Raw genomic sequence first — 20,861 nt, 5'->3', positions numbered from 1 at the left:
TGTCAAAACACAACACAACAGTTTTTGGAAAGAGGAACGATTTTTGTAAGTATTAAAAATTGCTTTTATTTTCAGTTTAAACATAATTTAATTCGTTTCAGATTGGCTTGATCGAACTCCCGAACTGCAGAGTAGACAGATAGTACAGGTGAGTAAGTTTATTTTATTGTTCTATCAGAAAAGGTCGGCACCAGTCTTCCGTGTTTCACATTGAACACTGGGTACGAGACGAACAGTGTTCTCCCTACTCTCGCAGTTTTATGTTTGCAGACAAACATTATTTGTTGTACCCGTTGTTTAAGAATGTGTCATGTTTGTTTCCCATGATGTTCAAACATGATGTTCAGTTTCTCTCGCATTTTCATCCCAATCAACAGCAGTGTGTAGAGTAAAAGAAGCGAATTAGACAGCACACCACCACCACTCAACACACGGTGTGTTGGTGCGTTGATATGAAAAGGGAAGGGAAACATTTATCATGACAATGGGTGCTTCATCTAAAATTTTGGGCAAATAAAATACACCTCTTTAACTGTTCTAAACAACATAAGTGTCAATTGATATCAGAGTTCTTCACAATTGATATCATTAATCAGTCCACGCATCAATTTATAAATTGAATTTATGTAACATCGGCTATTATCAGCTTTTTGAACAAGTACTAAAATTGAATAAAGCGTGGCGGAGATGTTTAGTTACTCACATCAAAATACCAAGAATTGGTGTGAACTTTCCTGAAACTGCATCTAAAACATGTTTTTGGGTATTAACCTATCTAGCCAGTATTTGTATGACGTCGCTCCGCTGCGCACTCGGTTCCGTAGACTTCAATTGGCAACATACACTATATACATATTTCTATTCCCTTGTAATAAATTTAAAAAAACAACTTGTTGAACGACTCTCGTTTTACTTTTTTACTATATCAACAAACTTGAAGGAGGTTTCAGAATATATATATATATATATATATATATATATATATATATATATATATATATATATATATATATATATATATATATATATATATATATATATATATATATATATATATATATATATATATATATATATATATATATATATATAATAAAATAATATAATAAATTTAAATTACCCAAATCAGTGATTTCAAATTAATACTGTTAAGATAAAATCAATTATGCTGCGCTAAACTGAAAAATATCCCGTTACTCGCGCCAGCTTCTTACTATACTGCACAAAAAGGCATAACAGTCCCATTTACATTTTACCAAAAATGAGTTCTCTTTGCATCCATTTTTCCATCCTGCATTCATTCCAAGCAAACGCTTCCAAACCATTTTAGAAAAATGCATCCCCAGAAAATTCGTTCCCCCTGAAAATGAGGGTTAAACGCAAATTTAAATGTGCATGATAAATCACATTTTGTTCAGAAAATATGAAAAATACCAAAACTAGTTTCATAATGAAATAATATTTTGGAGTTTGCAATTGGTTTCAACTGATTTTATGCGTTTGATGCAGAAATTTTTCAGAAACATTACCCTGCAAAATGATTTTTTTGGAATTGGTTTTTTGAACGCCCTAATCAAACTTTCATAAAAATATCAACATGCATCTAAAACTATTTTTTGGATAATTATTTATTTATTTGGCCAGCATTTGTACGACGTCGCCCGCTGTGCAGTAGCTTCCCCAGACTTCAATTGGCAACATGCACGCAAAAAATCTCATAGAAACTTCTTTCTATTCAGAGAATGTTTTCTTTGCACGAAACCAAGGATTATATAATCAGACTTGCAAAATGTGCATGAACTCATAGCCTCTTAGTTCATGCAATTTTTGTAATGCGAACTAAATTTCAAGTTCGTTTCTGTGAAAAAGTATTCTACGAAGAAATATTTTAGGATGAATAATTTCTTTCCGTGCGTGAAAAGAAACGAAACGAAAGCAATGAATACTGCGACATCGGGTGATATGTTTGTACATGATGTTCGTGAATTATGAACATCGTGTTTGTTTACAATGTTTATGTTTGTGTATCATTGTTCGCGTTTGGGATAGACATTCAACACTAGCGAAAATCATGTTTGAATTCAAACAAAGACATGTAATTTTCACATCGGGTGGACATGTGTAAGTGTTTGTCGGAAGACTGGTCGGCACTATTAAAATAATTGTGTCGGATAATTTTCCCGTATCCAGGGATGTGACCGGAATAAATATTTGTTATCTGATAACGAATATTTATTCCGGTAATATAATAAAAATAGCATCGTTTCTATAGGCTATATTTTACATACATGTATACTATTAATTTTTTTTATTTCAGGTTTATTTCACATTGCCTTCCACCGCTCCACCGACAGCAGTAAATACAGGTGAGTGCTATGATTTATTTTTTCGTATAATTTTAACGTTTTTTGTTATGAAGGGAATCGATCTAAAGGTAAAAACGGTTCCTTGTTTCTGGAATCGCCAAGGAATCACCAAGGAATCGTTTTTGTTATCGTTCCTATTATCTGTAACGTGTGATGTACTTGCGTACTAATTATTTAATTCATTTTCAGGTTAATCTCGCATTGCCTTCCACCGCTCCACCGACAGCAGGCATCATAGTAAATACAGGTGAGTGCAATGATTTATTTTTTCGTATAATTTGAACGTTTTTTGTTATGAAGGGAATCGATCTAAAGGTAAAAACGGTTCCTTGTTTCTGGTTTTATCTAGACCAAAGAATTGTTCTTGTTATCGTTCCTATCCAAGTTGGAATCTTACGTACCTGGAAACATTTATGTGTCACAAATCACTCTGCACTGCTGGTCGTATTGAGAATTGTAATAAGAGTTGAGAAGAATGTTTCACGATAGACAAATCACTGAGAAGATTTTATGCTGATGTTTGACTTTACCCCGTGTTTTCAAATTTTGGGATGAAGAAGAGAAGGAGGTTGTAACACCTTACAATATCTCTTTGGCGAGCTTTTTCATGTGTCTACGGTACCAACTTGAATTGGTCATTTTATGCGAACTGGAATTAGAATTTCAAAAAAGAAAAGAAAATCTGTAGCATTTAGGTGCAAGCAGTAATATTTTACAAGATGCGCCCAAGGGTAAATGGATTAAGAAAAATATAAAGTCAGAAAAGATCGATTTTATAATTTTGATTTTTAAAACTGCATTCTCCCCGGCCCTTTTGTCATGGAATTGTTGATGTTGATGTTTCATTGTTGATGAAACGGCAACGAGAAGTGGAAGCGGAATTTCTCGGAATAAAACGAAAGAATTGTTCGACTCAAGCAAAAATCTCAATAAATCATTTATAGAAAGATATCGATAGATGTCCGTAAATTTTATTGTTCTAGCTAATTAAATGTTCTATGAAACATAACTACAGCACCAGTAGAATATTGTATTACTAGTCTACATCAGGAATTTTCTGAAATCAGGGAATATCAGAGTTATTTTTATTTTTTCGGTCGTTGAGTCGACACCCTGATACATTTGAAGCTCAAATTATATTCGGAATTTCCGTATGTGTGTCTAAATACAAAACTAGAAGTTGAATACTAGAAGAAGAATATATGTGATATAACCGCAAGACGGACGTAGGAGTACCGTTGGCTTAACAATCAATGAATAATACGCATATACCTCTAAGACATTTTATCTGTTGAATAAAACAATCTTAGAGGTATATGCGTTTCGTCTAACTGGAAAAGAAGTATTAACGCTCAAAGGATGAATTGATTTCTCCTCAAAAATATCCAGCACAAGTGGCGTACGTCAACAAATGATATTAAAACTACCACTTTCATCAAACAATATGGTTTCTTCGATATGATGGTATATTCTCTACACCATACCAAATCATTGATTGCACTAACGTTTCTAAACGAACTCCACCGTTTCAATCGTCTGAATTAATAAATCGTTAGTAACTTACTTATTTACCCTTCTATTATATATGTCATCGAAGTCAACATTATATAGAAAAAGTCGTAAAGAACTAGAGCAGCGATATAAATGGTCAGGTATCATTCAAACACGTTCACCAAGAAGAGTTGAGCAGTCACGTGGCATAAACCCCAGTCTGAGATCAACCGACGAAACCATTAACATTCAATCGTCTCATTCATTTGCTGAAGCAACAGAGAACGAAAATGTTGATATGATGATTGATAGAGGATTGCAAGATGAACGTCGATCCGACAATGATAGTGAAAGTGAGAATGAAAGCGATCTGCATGTTATCAGTGTAGGAGAAAAAATTGTATCTTGGCACATCATATATAACATTTCCGAGACTGCTACCAATGATTTACTTCGATGGTTTAGCCAGCATCACTTTTCTGAAGTACCGAAGAGGATTAGCACCTTAAAAAAAGGCGCTAAATTGGAAAACATTGAGATTCGAAGGATAGGCGATGGATATTACTGCAATTTTGGGGTAAAAAATATGATTGAACATATATTATTGAAGAATAAAGAGAACACATTCAACGTATGCTATGAAATTCAATTCAGGCTGACCAAAAGTTCTCGCAGTAATTTCTGGCCCATCATGATTAAACTGAAGAAATTCTCACATGTAATGCCGGTAGCGGTTTATCACGGATCTTCGAAACCACCAAACGTTCATAAATATATGCGAGAGTTTGTGTTAGAACAGCAAAATTTGATCGAGAATGGGTTCCTTTTCAATAACACTTACATTAAAGTTTCTGTAGCTGCTTTCATAATGGATGCTCAGGCGAAAGCTTTTGTTTTAGATATAAAGGTAAACATATTTACACTGAATAATTTCATATTTGAATTATGTTAATTAAACTTAATACTAAAAATAGGCGCCCAACGGCTTGTATGGTTGTCCAAAATGCACAACAAAAGGATACAGTATTGGACATCGAACTGTTTTCCCAAATATTGGGTGGACAGCAAGAACCGATGAATCCTTTAAAAATCTTCAAGACGGACATCATACCAACACAGATATACTTCCTCCACTCGCTTCAATCAATATCGGATGTGTTTCGAAAGTGCCAATCGATTACATGCACAACGTTTGCCTTGGTGTAGTTAAAACTATCCTAAACTTTTGGATAAACACACCAAGTAAACCTTATACACTTACGAAACAACAGAAAGCCGAAATAGATTATAGGATCAACAGCGTAAAAAATCAAATATGTTCTGATTTCCACAGAAAACCCAGACTTTTGAAAGACTTTAAGTATTTTAAAGCAACAGAGTTCCGACTAATTTTATTATATCTTGGGCCATTCATCTTTTTTAATGTTGTTGATCAACGGTATCTGGACACTTTTTTGAAGCTGCACGTAGCGATCCGTATTTTATGCGTCCTGTTCTTCACATGACGAGAAATGAAATTGCAAAGAACTTACTGCACGCATTTGGAGTTCCAAATGCTTTATGGAGAACAATTCTTTGTATACAACCTGCATCTTGTTACTCACTTGGCTGAAGATGCTTTGTTACATGGACCACTCGATTCATTTTCTGCGTTTCCATTCGAAAATTGCCTACGTATTTTGTTAACGTACATTAAAAAGGCACCGTTTCCTCTTCATCAATTGAAGAACCGTCTAGGAGAGAAGATGAAATACCACACGAATACTAAGAAACATACATTTCGGATGAGACACGGGTCCTATAGTGCCATTACCACGAAAACCGGTACTTTAATAACAGTAGATCCGAATGATAATTTCGTGTATAATAACGGTGACATATATCAAGTGAGAAATATTAGGAAAAATGGAGCCAATTTTATGCTAGAATGCAATAAAGTAACAAATGTCGAAGCACTTTTCATGGATCCGCTGAACTCTAAAACCATCGGGTTATATTGTTGTGAAAAAATTACGTTGCTCTCTGAATCAGTAACAATTAATGCAAACTCTTCAACTAAAGTTCTACACATTAAATTAGACGGCATAATTGGATTAATCGTTATTGTGCACACGGTATGTTAATCTACAATCTATTGTTAAATGTTTTTTGTATTTCAATTTCATCTCTACGGTGAATGTCGTTCTTAAGTATTTCGAATTGTAAATGTACATCCTATTGATGCCAGTTAATGTCTGTTTCTTGTAAGGTTGAGGATAGAGAGAAATCCATTATTATCGCATGCAATTAAGATTCATTTAGCATGGTTGGAATAATCTAATTTAGTTCAAATATGTACAGTTTTGTTAAAAATGTGCCATTTTGAATAGATTTCTATTGTGCCTCACTCGTAGAAATCCTTGTCCCTACTATCTGAAATATTTGGACAGCAAACTTTCACAAGTTTTTTCTAGAGGTAAATTTTCTGTTAATAAAATATTTATCATAGACCAGAACAAGTCGTATTTTTTGTAGTCATGTAGGGTTCTCGGAGTGCGAATCATCATATAAGATAATTCTCTCTTTTATTTCGAACGCCACTTCTCCAATGAGCATAAATATGAAACTGTTTGAACGATCGTTTTCAAGATAATGATCGCTACAGCTATTTTCCGGAAAAATAATGGATTTCTTCATCCCGAACCAAATATTATATGTTTAACCTTTAGATTTGCATATAAACAGAATGTTTTTTGTTTACAGGATGTCGTTCACATATAATTATTTGTCGAAAAAATTCGATGAAACTGAAATGAAACCAAAAAAGAAAAGAACGAATTCCCCCGCTATGTCCGCCAAACCCATACAAAACCCTTTTCAGATAGATTTTGAAAAAATACGCAAAATGAATCTCGAGCCAACTCTACATGGTAACATATTTTTCAATTTTAATGATAACTCTAGAAATGCATTATAATCATCGTTTATATTGAAATATATTACTTTGAATTTTCAGAGGGCGAAAAGCAAATCGTAAACATACATCTACCAAAAGGAATAACAATCAAGAAAACAAAAGTAGCAGAGCAAATAGAACCAACTACAAATGGTATATGAAAACAACAATGATGATGATATATATTTATATACCCAATTATACTTTTTCAGAGTATGTTGAAACGCCCAAAGTATCTTCAACCTACATTACAACGAATATTATCAAACAGCATGTCCATGGTAATCCAACAACAGCATGTTATTTCGATTGAAATGACAATGCATTATTCATGAAAAATCATCATTCATTAATAAAATCATTATTTTATCAATTTACTAACATTTTTGTAACATTGTTTATTTTATCATAGATGAACAACGTCAATTACCCAAATCAATACGTCCAACACCTGGAAAAGCTTTCCGGATACTAGGTATTTCGAAAGTAATTTAAAAAAATAAGTAAATAAGTTTGTAATCTTCAATTTTTTTCAGATGATAATGATGAACTTGAAAACGCGTCCAAAGAATCAGAATGTGAGGAAATCAAGAAAACATCGAATCGCATTAGTAAGTTACTACAAGTTGATACGTTTAATTAATTAATAAAAAAAAAATGAAAACTTTTCTAAAATAGATAGCGATATAGTGTATTCGAAAAATTTTAGGATAATATTGAAATATGAACTTTTGTCAAGGACGTCAACTTTCTATCTCTTATAGCTACATGAAAATCTATTATAGACATGCTTGGAGAATAATGTGGAAAATAATGTTTCACTCGTAATATTTTTGTGTGTAAATTTTCGCGAGTGATATTTAGTTGACTTGTTTCTAAAAAGAATAATATAGCTAAATATGTAAATCGCTCCGCCAACAAGAGTTCGATTTCCAAAAAATAAATCACCACTGTGTTTGCTGGGTAATTAAATTTTAGATTAAAATTTCCTGTAATTAAAATTCGATTTAGTTACATATGATTGTTTCTAGTTTAATACCATACGTTTAAGTGACTCCTGTTGCCTGTTTTATCAGGAAGCCTCCTCAGGTATATTCAATACGCCTTTTAGCTAGCCTATTATAGTAAGTAGATCACTTAACTAAGGCTAGGTGTATGCTTGGTGCTAATCTAGGAATTAATGAATTTTTAACTCGAATTCACGAAATTAAATAGCTTCTTTTACCTAACCTAGAAATCCAAATCATTGGACTTCCGTAGCATAATCTTCCAAATTGAATTTAGTTTGCGATTTTCTCTGCACTTCGCACTAGCTTTTTTCTTTACTAACTATATCTGAATTTTTCTTTTCGACAATGTCTACTAGATATTTCTACAACGGTTTTTATGGTTTCCCTTTTCCCTTATTTCCATCCATTGAACTCAAACTCTGAACGAGGTTCGAGAAGGTAGTTTAGTGTTCAAGTGCGCTCAGCGTAGCAAGGCCAATGTTTTTACACCCATAAAGTTCCTCTGCAATAAAAGATGGTGCTACCTACTCCTAAGATAAATTGCCATGAAATTCGTCATATGTGCGGGAATTAAGAAACTAAGATTGATTGTATCATTCTTTTTCGGATCAAAAACATTGAACATGAAACAACCCATTCTCTTTTCACTAATGATTAAAATTGAATAAATTCACTAACATTCTTTGAAATTTGTTTATTTTATTATAGGTGGACAAGTACCATCACAACCAAAGATACATACAATACCCGGAAAAGCTATCCGTATACTAGGTATTCCATAACCAATTTGAAAATTATAAAATATTACTAACTGAAGATTTTTAGATGACAATAATCAACAACATAAAATGTCCGATGATTCAGATTCTGAGGAAATCAAGAAAACTCTGAGCATCAGGGGTAAGTCTATCTTCGTCATTATACAATGTTTCAACATTCAATTATGCTAGAGGAATTTAAAAAAATATAAATGTCGCAAAAAATGCATTATTTATTAAGGCGTCGTGCACAAATTACGTAACGCGAGTAGGGGGGGAGGGGGGGTCGAGATTTCGTTACTTAATGTGTCATAGGGGGGAGGGGGGGGTGGATGGTAGCCGTGATCGTTACGTAACAAAATTCCATTTTTATTCCTAAATAAATTCACGTGCTCCTATATGCTTGAGCAGCTGAGCCAAAATGATAAAGTACGTGTTGTAATGGACAGTATGCAGGCACCGATTAATGCATTTCGAATATCGCCTTAATCTACTGAATCATGATTTTGTCTTGGTAGCTAAACATAAGCTTATTCCTGTTTTTTATTGCTGGATGCAAAATAAAGCTAGGGCATCTCGGTAATGCTGAAGCAGTTCAATACAGTGGTCCAATGTACGTTGCGATTCGTTCAGGAAGGCACTGTTCTCCGAACGCATTTTCTCATGGGTTTATTTTTAAAAAGGTTGACAACCTTTCTGAATTCGTGGTTATTTGGTATCAAGAAATAATCAAGCCAGTAATCACAATTATTCTAGATGGAAAACCAGACGAAAACCCTTAAAAATAGATATTTTCGATTTATCATTTTAATCTGTTGAATCTTGATGCAATATTAGTTCCTACAGATGCTCCAGCACGCATTGCTTTCAACTGAGTTGAACGTCGGATTGTCCCTCTTTCCCGGGAGTTAACAGGTTAAATACTTTCTCATAATCACGAGGGATCTCACTTGGATTAAAAACTCAAAACAAGGGACCCGGAACTGGAAACAAAACATTTTGAGTATGCAGGGGAATAGTTAGCTGATTAGTGGAATAATCCAGCGATCGACGGATATCCCGTCAAAGCACATTATATTGATCCGATATTAAGCCGAGTAGTTTGCTCGTCACGTAAGGACATCCCAAGACCCTTTGCAAGTAGTGGAATGTAACGATAGGAACTGCTGCATTGAACGAAGTATTAGTTACTATTGTGTAAATCAACATCAATTTAAACCAGCTCATGTTTCCTTCAACCAAACACTATATGTTTTGGAAGCACCAATTCCAACAGATGTGTGCAGATACGCAATCTTTCTGATTTTTCTGGATTTTCAAAATGTTTTGGAACGTTCCCTGATATCCTGATAAATACTAAATTTTGCCTGATTTTTAAGAAAAGATCCTGATTTCTCCTGATTTTTGTACTTTTTACTTTATCAGAATAAAAATTATCCGTAAAAAATATACTGGGATCCTTGTCAATGTTTTCCTGGTTCGAAATGAGAACTTTCAACTGTCCTGAATCTCCGGTCTGCACATGTATATTGCTTACATTAAATTAAATTCTCCTAATACAAAACTCTACCAAACTTATTTATTAATATGTATGATCGTTGCAAATCTATTCAGTCGATTGCTTTTCAGATTTTTCAGAATGAAAGTTCCGAATTATTTTCACAACTCTCAAATATTTCAAGGCTTTTCAAAATATAATTTCATATAACCAGAATATTTGACAAATCTAAGAAATGATAATGAGATTATGTCCGAGGAACAACATTACCTTGTATGATGTGTAGTTATGAATTGAATTCATAGTCAGTGTAATAAGATTTTTTATAACATATGCTCGTCAGATCAGATTCAAAGTAGAATCAACTTTAAGTGAGTTCAGCTGAGTTAAAAAACATCGAAGTTTTAAAAAAAATAACAAATCATCCACTGTCGGTCTGATTTTTTCTCCAGACTCCAGAGTATGAACGATGAATTCAAAGAAATTCTGAATATTGATTTCTCAGAAAATCACTGTAATGATGCTGTAGGTTTTGGGAAAAAATATAAACGATTAAAGGATCTCTCCAAAACTCTCTCAATGGCAAGAACTACAACTGGTCAGCATAAAAAATACGAGGATAGAATTTCTGAGCTGTACGAAAAATGACGTAAGATTGTAGAACGAAACAAGAAGAATGTAGAATGAAATTTTGAAAAATAGTAAGTCTGCCTATAAGAATGATGATTTTGTTTTCCCAAAAATCGGCGCGACAACCCAATATGAGTCATCCTGATTTCTTCTTGATTATTCTTTTCATTCTTCTTGATTTTCGAAAATTATAGTTCACTGGATGTGAGCATTAATTATCCGTCTCTGTTTGTTCCAGATTCTATGAACTTGCCGAAAGTTCTTGCGTAGTCACTACTTGCATATGAGAAACTTCCGTATGAACATTTGACTCCAACCTGGGCTGATATTTGATTTTATTACGTTGATATTCTCATTACTTGAAAAGCTGATAATTTTTCTAACGACTTTGACTTTGTGTACAAATTAGCGTTACGTAACTTGAGGGGGAGGAGGTTTGTCTTGCGTTACTTTTTGTTACATAGGGAGGGGGAGGGGGTCCAAAAATCGCATTTTTAGCGTTACGTAATTTGTGCACGACGCCTAATAATACATTCGCATCTTCTACTACACAATAACGAAACTATAGTTTATTGTGTCATTCTATTTCAGATCGAAAGCTCGACGTGATGAATAGATACGTCGTTGCAATGAAACAAACGCTGGAAGCCATCAGTTCTGATATCCAGATCTCTAGAAATAGCGGAAGAGCCAGCAGAAAAATTTGCCTCCCAGTAGAAAATGATGCTGGACTACTGGAATTAGAAGAATTTTCGAAATTACAGCAGGGGGAAGATGCGCTGCGTGAGCGAATCCGTAATGAATCGTTCAAAACATTATACGATTTTCTGAGAAATATGGTGAAACTTCTCTTTGGAAGAACATGTCATTTCACCTGGACAGGAAAATCCGCACACAACGCACAATATGCTAAGGTAGCACGCAGCGCTTCAGAACTGCATATTATAGAACTTTTAATAGGTAATATTTTTTTGTGATTTAAGAACTGCAAATTATATTGTCCCATTTTTTATTTCCAGAAGTCGCACAGGAAAAGTTCGCCGTGGATAAGAATCGCGCCGAAACAGAGTTCATCAGGGCTTTACATAATTTCAATGAAAGCATAGCTCTAAGTAGAAAGCGTAAAAATGAATTATCCACAATATGGAAAATAAAAAAAAATTTAGTTATTAAATTTAAAATACAATAATTTATTATCTGTTTTACGTATTCCAAAATATAATTTATTCAAGATAAATTTAAATTAAATTTAATAGATGCAAATACAATAAATAAAATGTGTACATATACAGTGGAAGCCCGATTATCCGCGAGCGAATGATCCGAGGTGCGGATTATACGCGACAGCGAGTTTCATAGTAAATTCATAGGCCTTTCAGGAATTTGTCAGTAGTGATAGGATAATGCACTTTTGTTTTGATCATGGCTTTCACATTATCTGGATAATGGTGTACAGAACCTTCTAGATGGATAGTTTAATAATTGATAAAACATATTTTTCATGCTGAAATATCTTTTTTTTCGCTAACTAAAAAACTAAACTCATGTTTAGTTCATTATTGCGTTATTCGTGGTGAGCTAGCCAGACTATTCCACGGATAATCGAGGTTCTACTGTATATAGAATAACAATATAATATTAAGAATGAGCAAATTTCAGAAAAAAACTAAAACAACTGTAGAACTGTTTATCCTTGTTTCGATTTGAAACTGCATCATAAACTCATTATGATTATTTCATAATTCCTCAACAGATTTACTAAACATAGTCTACTGTTGTTTCAGATTACAAGCAGCTGCACTTGGTCCCCTTCTGGTAGAAAAGGACAAAAAAGAAAGGCTACGGAACGATTTTCACCTAAGAAACTGACTGATTAATCAGGACTGTATCCTTCCATTAGAGTGATAATTAGAACGGGAAGTTATAATTCTTGCTTAATGATACCTATCGATTCCAAACTATAAAATTGCCAAGTAAAAAGTGCATCTTTCTGTGTTACCACATTAGTAATCGCATTAGGAATCGATTTCTATTAACAAAACACCTCCAAATCTCGTAGTGATGCTTATCGAACAATTCTATTTATTTAAAACCATTTTAACCATTACAAAAATAAAAATCAGCTACAATATATGAACCCGCCAACGGCAATCTACGGTCACTCGGAACTGAGTCTAATAAGTCGTGCAAAAATAATTATATTAACTGATTATCACATCAATTGTTCACATTTATTTTAATTCATTGGTTTGTTTTATTCATAGAATAATTTATCCGCAATACGATAAATGAAAAAGTAGAATTTGTATTTTTGGTTGATAAATTAAATTAGATGAATTAATTTGTTGTTTTTTTTCGATTTCCAAAACTATAACTAATTTGTTATTCAAAATAAAAAAAAAATATTCCCGAAGGTATGGATGCATATATATGAAATACGAATGTAAATATACGAAAATTACTGAAAACTTCTTGTTTAAAAGAAAAAAAAAATTAATATTAATATATAGAATTACATCGTAAAACATTACATTATAACTTTATCCTTTATATTTAATTAAAACAATAGATTTATTTGTAAGGTTTTTGGATTTCAAAAATATAATTAATTAAAAAATTATAATTTTTAGCATATAAATAATTCTCTGCAGGCAAATGAATATACAAGAAAACATAATATATCCTATATAAAGCAATCACCGAAAACTTTTGTACTGAACGATGAAAAAATATAAGTATATACAGTTTATTAATACATGTTAATATATAATGTAATAGATTAGAAATGTACAGTAAGAAATTAAATATTCACATTAATATTATTATATAGTACACATACTTTTAACATGAATATGTATTTAGATGTACATTATAGAACTTAGGAAACAATCGATAAATTGATGATTGTATTTAAAATTGCAATTGTATTCAAGTGTGAATTCTAGAAATAAAATACATATTTTTTATCAACGGTATTTCTTTCATTACATTTTATTATCATTTCCTTGGAAAGAAACAGAGCCATAATAAGGGTCGAGCAGTTTTGCGCGTGGTCGACGCGGTGCCAGATTGGCCCAATGTTGGCTCATAATTGGTTGTCAAATACGGAGGGTAGGTCGACAAAATCATTGCAAAATGGCACGACATCGGTACCGTTGTCGACACCATTTGTTGGGACCAATCCGGCACAACAATGTAAACTGGGTACACCCCGTACTGGTAGGCCAATCGTCGTGGAAACCGATAAAATCGTTGAAATCATCCAAGTAGACCGGCATGTGAGCACTCGATCGATTGGACAGGAACTGGGTATAGACCATAAAACCGATTGGAACCACTTTTTTTTTTCTTTACCCTCCACTAACCCCCACACCAGAAAGCTCGAATAGAGAGCCCCTGGTAGTGGACTCTTGCTAACAGACAACAAACATAAGAAGAAATAGCGGAGAATATAACAACAAACGAAGAAAACAAAACATGTGAAATCCCAGTGGAACATTAGTTTGAAGCAGGCGATTGACCAGAAGCGGCCAGAAGTGATCAATAGGAATGGTGTTGTTTTCCACCAGAACAACGCTCGGCCTCACACATCTTTGATGACCCGCCAGAAGCTACGGGAACTCGGATGGGATGTCCTATTGCACCCACCGTATAGTCCGGACCTGGCTCTAAGTGATTATCATCTCTTCCGGTCCATGCAAAACGCTCTTGGTGATACTAAGTTGGCCTCAAAAGAGGCTGGCGAAAACTGGCTGTCTGAGTTTTTTGCAAATAAGTGGTTTTATAAGGGGGGGGGGATAATGAAGTTGCCTTCTAAATGGCAACAAGTTTTCGAACAAAACGGCGCATATTTGACTTAAATTGGATAATTTTAAGTATGTTAAAAAGTGCGTCAAATTTCGATCAGAAATACGACATTTATTTTTCCTCAACCCTATATATATGTAATGAAAATAAGTTATAATAAGTTACAAATTTGAAAATAACAAAAAAATAAAAAAAGCTGGATGAAATTGTAAAAAGTCGAAGAAACAAGGAGATTTTTTGCCTGTGGCCGTTTCATTGGCACGCTTAAAAAAACTGACAATATCCAGGAAAAACTAGAAGTTTGGCAACTCTGTTTTCAGGACAACTTCAAGGGTATTTTATATCACGATTATAGCTAGGATTAGTATCAGAATGAACAGATATAGATCCTGGGAAGTATGTCTTCATCAGTAAGTGTAATACTTCTGAAGGAGGTTTTGTGAACAAGCCGTCGTCCTTTTTAAGGGAACTTAGTCCATTCGAGTGGTATTTTTTCAGAGTCTTGCAACGATTGGGGTACTTATATTGCTTTCGCAGTTATTTACCCGTGTTTTTCGTTAAGATCGTCTTAGCTCTCTGCTATATTCGGTTAGAGCTCCCCTGTGTTGGGTCCAATTCGAAGTAATTTGAGCTATGTTAAACAGTTTCCGCACTGTTTTGTGAATTTTTTATGGGGTAACTTTTTGAAATTAGAGATGACCATTTTCTTTGGAACCCTAGTGTGCATGCATCGATGTTTGAGTTCAACGTGGTCTGACATACGCTACAGGTGAGCTAGATTCTTTTGTATCTTACTCGAAAATTACTCACACGTAAAAAATAGCGTGCAGTGTGTGTGCGATATTTTGCACGCCTAATACTAACTAATACTAACGCGAGGACCTTCATAGCATACTTGATAAATGTCGTTCGTTGTTCGTTAAGTTCGTTGGTTTGAATTCTCGATGGGTAGTCTTTTTTGCATCAGAAATCAAGTTTTCGTTCCTCTTTATATGGACGTTAAATAATATTGCGTACGCGGGTATAAAATTAGCGTCAGGGGGGGATGGAAGTGTGGATTGAAGTCAGTTGAATGAAGAGGCAGATTTGTATTCATTAGTCGAGTCAATTAAAATAAGCACTGACTGGTCTAGTTCACCCGAACTAGTCCAGTCAGCGGTTATTTTAACCCCTTCGTCGCCCCGTCATATGGGTGACACTTTCCTCGTTCAAATTAAATAGGATTTCCAAAAGGAATTCGATAGAATAGGCACCTAAGTGTAGCTATAGGATACATAGAAAAATAATAAAATTATAACCATATCATTATAATGTTTATATTATACTTTTCATTAATTTATAGTGGGGATGGTTTGTACTGCAGCTTTTTGCGAAACCCATATAATATGACTTTGGCATGAGCTATTGTTGTCAATTCATCTTCAAATTAAATAAAATATTGCTAGATCATGTAAAAGTTGAGAACGTGTTAACTGAACAGCACTTATACGGCACTCCATCTTTCCCTTCAAGTGTCACTCTTTCCCGACTCATTCTTATTTTTCCGAAGATGCCGGACACAATCATTTTGCAAAATTTCTGCTTCAAAAATAAATTTTATCACAAAAAGCTTTGTGTCTGTCTATCAATATGTAGTGAGATAGCTATATATTTTTTGTGAAAATCACGAAAAATAATTTTTTACTTAAGGTGTCCGTCTTTACCACCCTTTCCCTACTAAAAAATAATGACCCATCATAGCATGAAAAATTACCGAATTAGAAGGCATTCATGTATGTTCCACAAAATCATTTTATATTTGTTCAAAATTCAAAATTCAAAATTTGTTTTTTTAAATTGTGCCGTGATTTGAATTCCGGACATATTTTGTCAGCAGTATCTCTCTGAGAGAAATTAGTTATTGATTTTTATATAGCTCATTATTTCTATGTTATTCTATTATAATCATAAACTAAACATTATTAAAATGAATCAAAGAATATGAAATTTATTTTATGATTATTATTTTATGAACGTACTTTTATGCAACCACTTCAATAAAAAAAAATCATCATTTTATCCGCAGTCCGGATTTGAAATCATCTTCTGAATGTGCTTTTTATTCCGGACATCGGTTTGTGAAACACAAATGTTTGTTTTGATTTTTGGCATTTTTTTGTCAACAGCTAGGGTTCATGCTTGACACTATACTAAATTGATCCAATAGTAACTATCAGACACATTAATTCAACATGCAAAAAATGTCATGGTTTTGGTATGAATATAATGAAAAAATCCAGTATATTGTATATTGTATATTAGTAGAAAGTGTTCTGATTTGAAAGCCGTCCGAATTCAAAAGCATTTCAGTTGTGTGGCTGGATAGGAACGTAGTTGACCCATTCCATGAGGTTATGCACCAGAGAACCAAATTTCAAATCTAGTTTTAGGAAAAAATTGAAAAACCTAATTAATTATATTTAAAATATTTTAGGTTTTAACTATTTTTATGTTTCTTGAGATATCTCTGCACATGCTTAACGAAACTTCAATGTCTATATACCATCGAATAAGTGATTGAGTGCTTGTTTGAAGAGCCGTGGGTAGACCTTCATTTCTTTTTGTAATTTATGAGAAACAAGCGTTTGAAAAACAGGTATTTTGAAGCGTTGTCACAAAAATAGAGCATTTTTTTAGTTTATCAGATGAACATAGCTTCAAACATTTTTATACTTGGGTTTCTCTGAGCAAACAATGAAGGTTAACAACCCCCAAAATTTGGTTGAGATCGGTCCACAAATAGAGGAGTATCAACTGTCTCCAGAAGTTGTTGTCACGTCACGAAAAGTATACGATCCATTCCAGTGTGAAGTAACAACATTTTGACTCACTACAAAAAAATGTTTGCGTTTTCATGAATAAAGCACAATTAAGAAAATTTACAACAAGAATCATCAGTTGGAGAATCTTTTATAATTTTTTTTATTTTTCTCTTATTTAATCTTATACAAATACTTTTGTGATGTGGCAACACCTGACTTTTTGCTGTTTCGGTCTGTTGAACATTAATGATTAATTTAATTAATTACAGTTCCGTTTCAAAACATACAAATCATCTTACTCCTATGTTTTATCAACAATATATGAACGTAGTATCGTAGTATTATATATTATAATCTTATTTCAACTAATATGATACTAAATACTAAATACGAATACTAAAAATATATGGAAACCCCATACGATATGGGCTTACCAGCGGAAGTCGAGTATCGTATTCCGATGCCATTCTGGAATCGAGGATGGTGACTTCCGTTAAAAACGGATATAAAGGACCGGGAATGGCATGAAATCCCACAATACGATCGAGAATAGTAATGTTGGCATATATTCATGGGTGCGCGAAGAGGAATAAAAAAAAGAATTATGTTTGATAGTGAGAGATAGGAATTAAGTGAGAAGAAGATAATGTTTGAGTGGAAAGAACTTAGCCTTAGAGCGACGTGTGTGGAGTTATACAAAGAAAGTGCACATATAAATGCACACGCAAACATCAACGATCAATGTTCAAAGTCAAAGCCATCTTCAACACGCAAACATAAATGCCTTGCAGAGATATGTGCGCGGATGCATAAAAATAGTTTATCAAAAGTTTCTGGTAGCAAAATCAAATGCGTTCCCCCTGTAGTGAGCGCCACTCGATAAACCAGGGTTGTACTAGCCATTGATGGTGAACGTGTTAAACAATTACGATATAAAAACTGGAGGTCGGTTTAGGACCACCCCGACTTTTCCCAAATAAAGACATACCGTGTATTACAGGTAACAGGTAGTCAATTTATATAGCTTATTTTGATGATCATACCATAAACAATTAAAATTGCCTCGTTTCGCAATGTTTCACAATCTAAAAGAATATAGAATTTATTTTGCACACAGGTCTATTATATTTCTTCTCTGTTTTTGAATAAATGAAAACGTAAAATGGCGCTAAAACGCTAGAATGAAGAGTGCCAGAAAAAAGTCACCATATTATCAAATTGTCAGCGTTATGACACCATTCATTTGACACTACTGAAAATTCTGTAGGAAGCACCGTTCCTGAGATACAAAAGAGGGTAGGTTCAGGACCACCGGTTGCGTTAGGACCACCTTTCCCTATAGGATGAACTTTTGGAAGGAGAAGGAGAGATCTCAGAGGAAAGTAAGAAGTATCCAGAGTAATAAAAAACATAAAAAATAGTATATCGCTTGCTACAATACAGTTAAATTCTTTTTTAATACAACTTATTAATTGTGTGACGTGACAACGCTTCGTGCAGACTGTTTATTCGCACAGAGCGCGTTGTCACGTCACAAAATGCATGCCGTCAAAATGTATGTTCTTGCGAGTTTTTTGAAAAATTGAGTATACAGGAATCAATGTTCATCTTTCATTGACAAATCATAGAACAAAGTTTATTTGCATGTTTTGAAACGGAACTGAAAATATAACATTAATGTACACAAGTCGGAACCCGCAAAAAGACAGGTGTTGTCACGTCACAAAAATATTCAATTGCCAACAAGCGAATTCAACTACAAAATGTTGTACAACTGAAGATTCTTGTAGAAAATTTTCTCAATTTCACTTTAAAATCGTTTACCATTTGGAAATCGTGTGATTTACACATGAAAAACGAGAAAAAAAACTGTTTTTAGTGAGTCAAACCCTTGTTACGTCACGCTGGAATGGGTCAGTTGCGAAAGGTGCAAAATATAAAAAAGTGGAACATATAAATCCAACTCGTAGTATTGAATTTAACTAGTAGAACTGTTTTCTCACAATCATCACTATCATTTCATCATGAATTCCTTCGATCTCGATCTCTAAAGCTGAGTTGGTTTAAACCGCTCTGCTTGTTTGTACATCATGACATCGTCTCATTATAACCGCCGCTGATGGTACTTTCTCACAAGTTCATTTTGTGCCCTGTCCCGAACAGGTTATGATAATTTTTGGTAAATTGATTTTCACACAATACACGCACAACGACCTATGCTAAATGAAGACAACAGAGTGATGGCCCCATTGATGGCGATCGCCGGACAAGCTATTGGCCACAACATGGTTTGACATTATGTAGCGAAATTAATAAAGTCCATGTTTTGTCGCCACCGCGGGTAACATGTTCTGTTGGTATTCGCAGTCGGCTTTTTAATTTGATTGAATCGGGCTGATCGAGCTGGGGATATTGCTTTGGGTGCATATTATGGTGAAAATTTTATTGATTTTAAATTCGCACTTTTCGCAATTTTCTTCTGTTACCGCCCATTGATGACGCGGTAATTACACTGCTCTTCGCTCTTCAGTGGCGTGACATAATTTGCACTTTTTACGGTGCCCCCGCAGCCGTGGCTCGATTTCAATTTCGCCGAAAAAAAAACTCTCAACCTGCAATATTTTTGAAAGGCCCAAATTTCACACACCCCAAAGCAGCAAAAATAATTGGTGAAAAATCGTACAATAAAGTCATATAAATCGGAAACATGAACTTTCCGCATATTATATGACGCTGATATCTCATTTATTGCTATATGGCATCAAAATATTTTCACCCAAAAATTTCAATAAAACTTCAGCCCACAAAAGGAAGCTCATCTTCGTGGTTTCGAGCCGTTGAGATGGAATCGTCTGATTTATTTTATGCAATTTCACACCAATAACTCTCGGGGCGCGCCGAAAGAAAATCCCGCGCATTTGGAGAGTGGCATATTTTGACTGTTCCGTTCGGTGTCTCCATCTCTCGCGTTTTCTGCTGTTATTGTAGCCTCCTCGACCAACGGACTCTGGCTGGGATGATGCAAAACAGTTTATGCTTTTACATTCTGTTGTCATTTCAGGGCACTCACATGAGCACTTATGCCAACTATAATACCCCAACGAGCGGGTCGCGCAAAGGTATCCTCTCCAAATCGCCACCGAGCAACAGAAAGCCAAAAAAAAAGACGCAGTGAAAATAAATTGATCGAAATAAATTTGAACAAGCCGGGCAACTTTTCTGTCCCTCGGAGAGTCCATCTTTGCCGGGGCCAGTGGAATAAATTCGAAACCAATTTATCCAAATTAATGACTTCAATCTAAAGTTTCATTTATTATTGGAATACTTTTTGGGGCAAACGAGCGATTTCGGGCGATTTATTGAGAGTGTGAAAGGCTGGATGTTGTGTTTTTTTTTGTCTCGGTTCCGCTACCCGCGGACAGCGGCGTCATGCGAAGATGGAAGGTGTCATTGATCTGGCAGTCGTTTTCCATTTATCATACCGGGTGTCGAATTTCACACCTGAAGTTATTTCGAGCTACGCACCTTTTTTTCGGGGGGGGGTGACATTGTGACGTACCCGCTC

General features: G+C 34.3%; 1 protein-coding gene across 1 annotated transcript; it reads left to right on the top strand.

Moving 5' to 3' along the window:
- LOC129771208 (uncharacterized) lies at positions 1-12,911 on the top strand. Its single transcript, XM_055774625.1, has 11 exons — positions 1-45; positions 102-148; positions 2,318-2,366; positions 6,853-6,945; positions 7,005-7,073; positions 7,205-7,267; positions 7,329-7,403; positions 8,511-8,573; positions 8,628-8,702; positions 11,280-11,648; positions 11,708-12,911. The coding sequence occupies exons 9-11, from the start codon at positions 8,651-8,653 to the stop codon at positions 11,875-11,877; spliced, it is 591 nt and encodes a 196-aa protein (XP_055630600.1). The 5' UTR covers positions 1-45; positions 102-148; positions 2,318-2,366; positions 6,853-6,945; positions 7,005-7,073; positions 7,205-7,267; positions 7,329-7,403; positions 8,511-8,573; positions 8,628-8,650; the 3' UTR covers positions 11,878-12,911.
- The last annotated feature ends 7,950 nt before the right edge of the window (positions 12,912-20,861 follow it).

This window comes from Toxorhynchites rutilus, chromosome 2 (assembly GCF_029784135.1).
Source record: "Toxorhynchites rutilus septentrionalis strain SRP chromosome 2, ASM2978413v1, whole genome shotgun sequence".
NCBI lineage: Eukaryota > Metazoa > Arthropoda > Insecta > Diptera > Culicidae > Toxorhynchites > Toxorhynchites rutilus.
The sequence above is the reverse complement of the archived record's forward strand: the minus strand, read 5'-3'. Positions and strand labels throughout refer to the sequence as shown.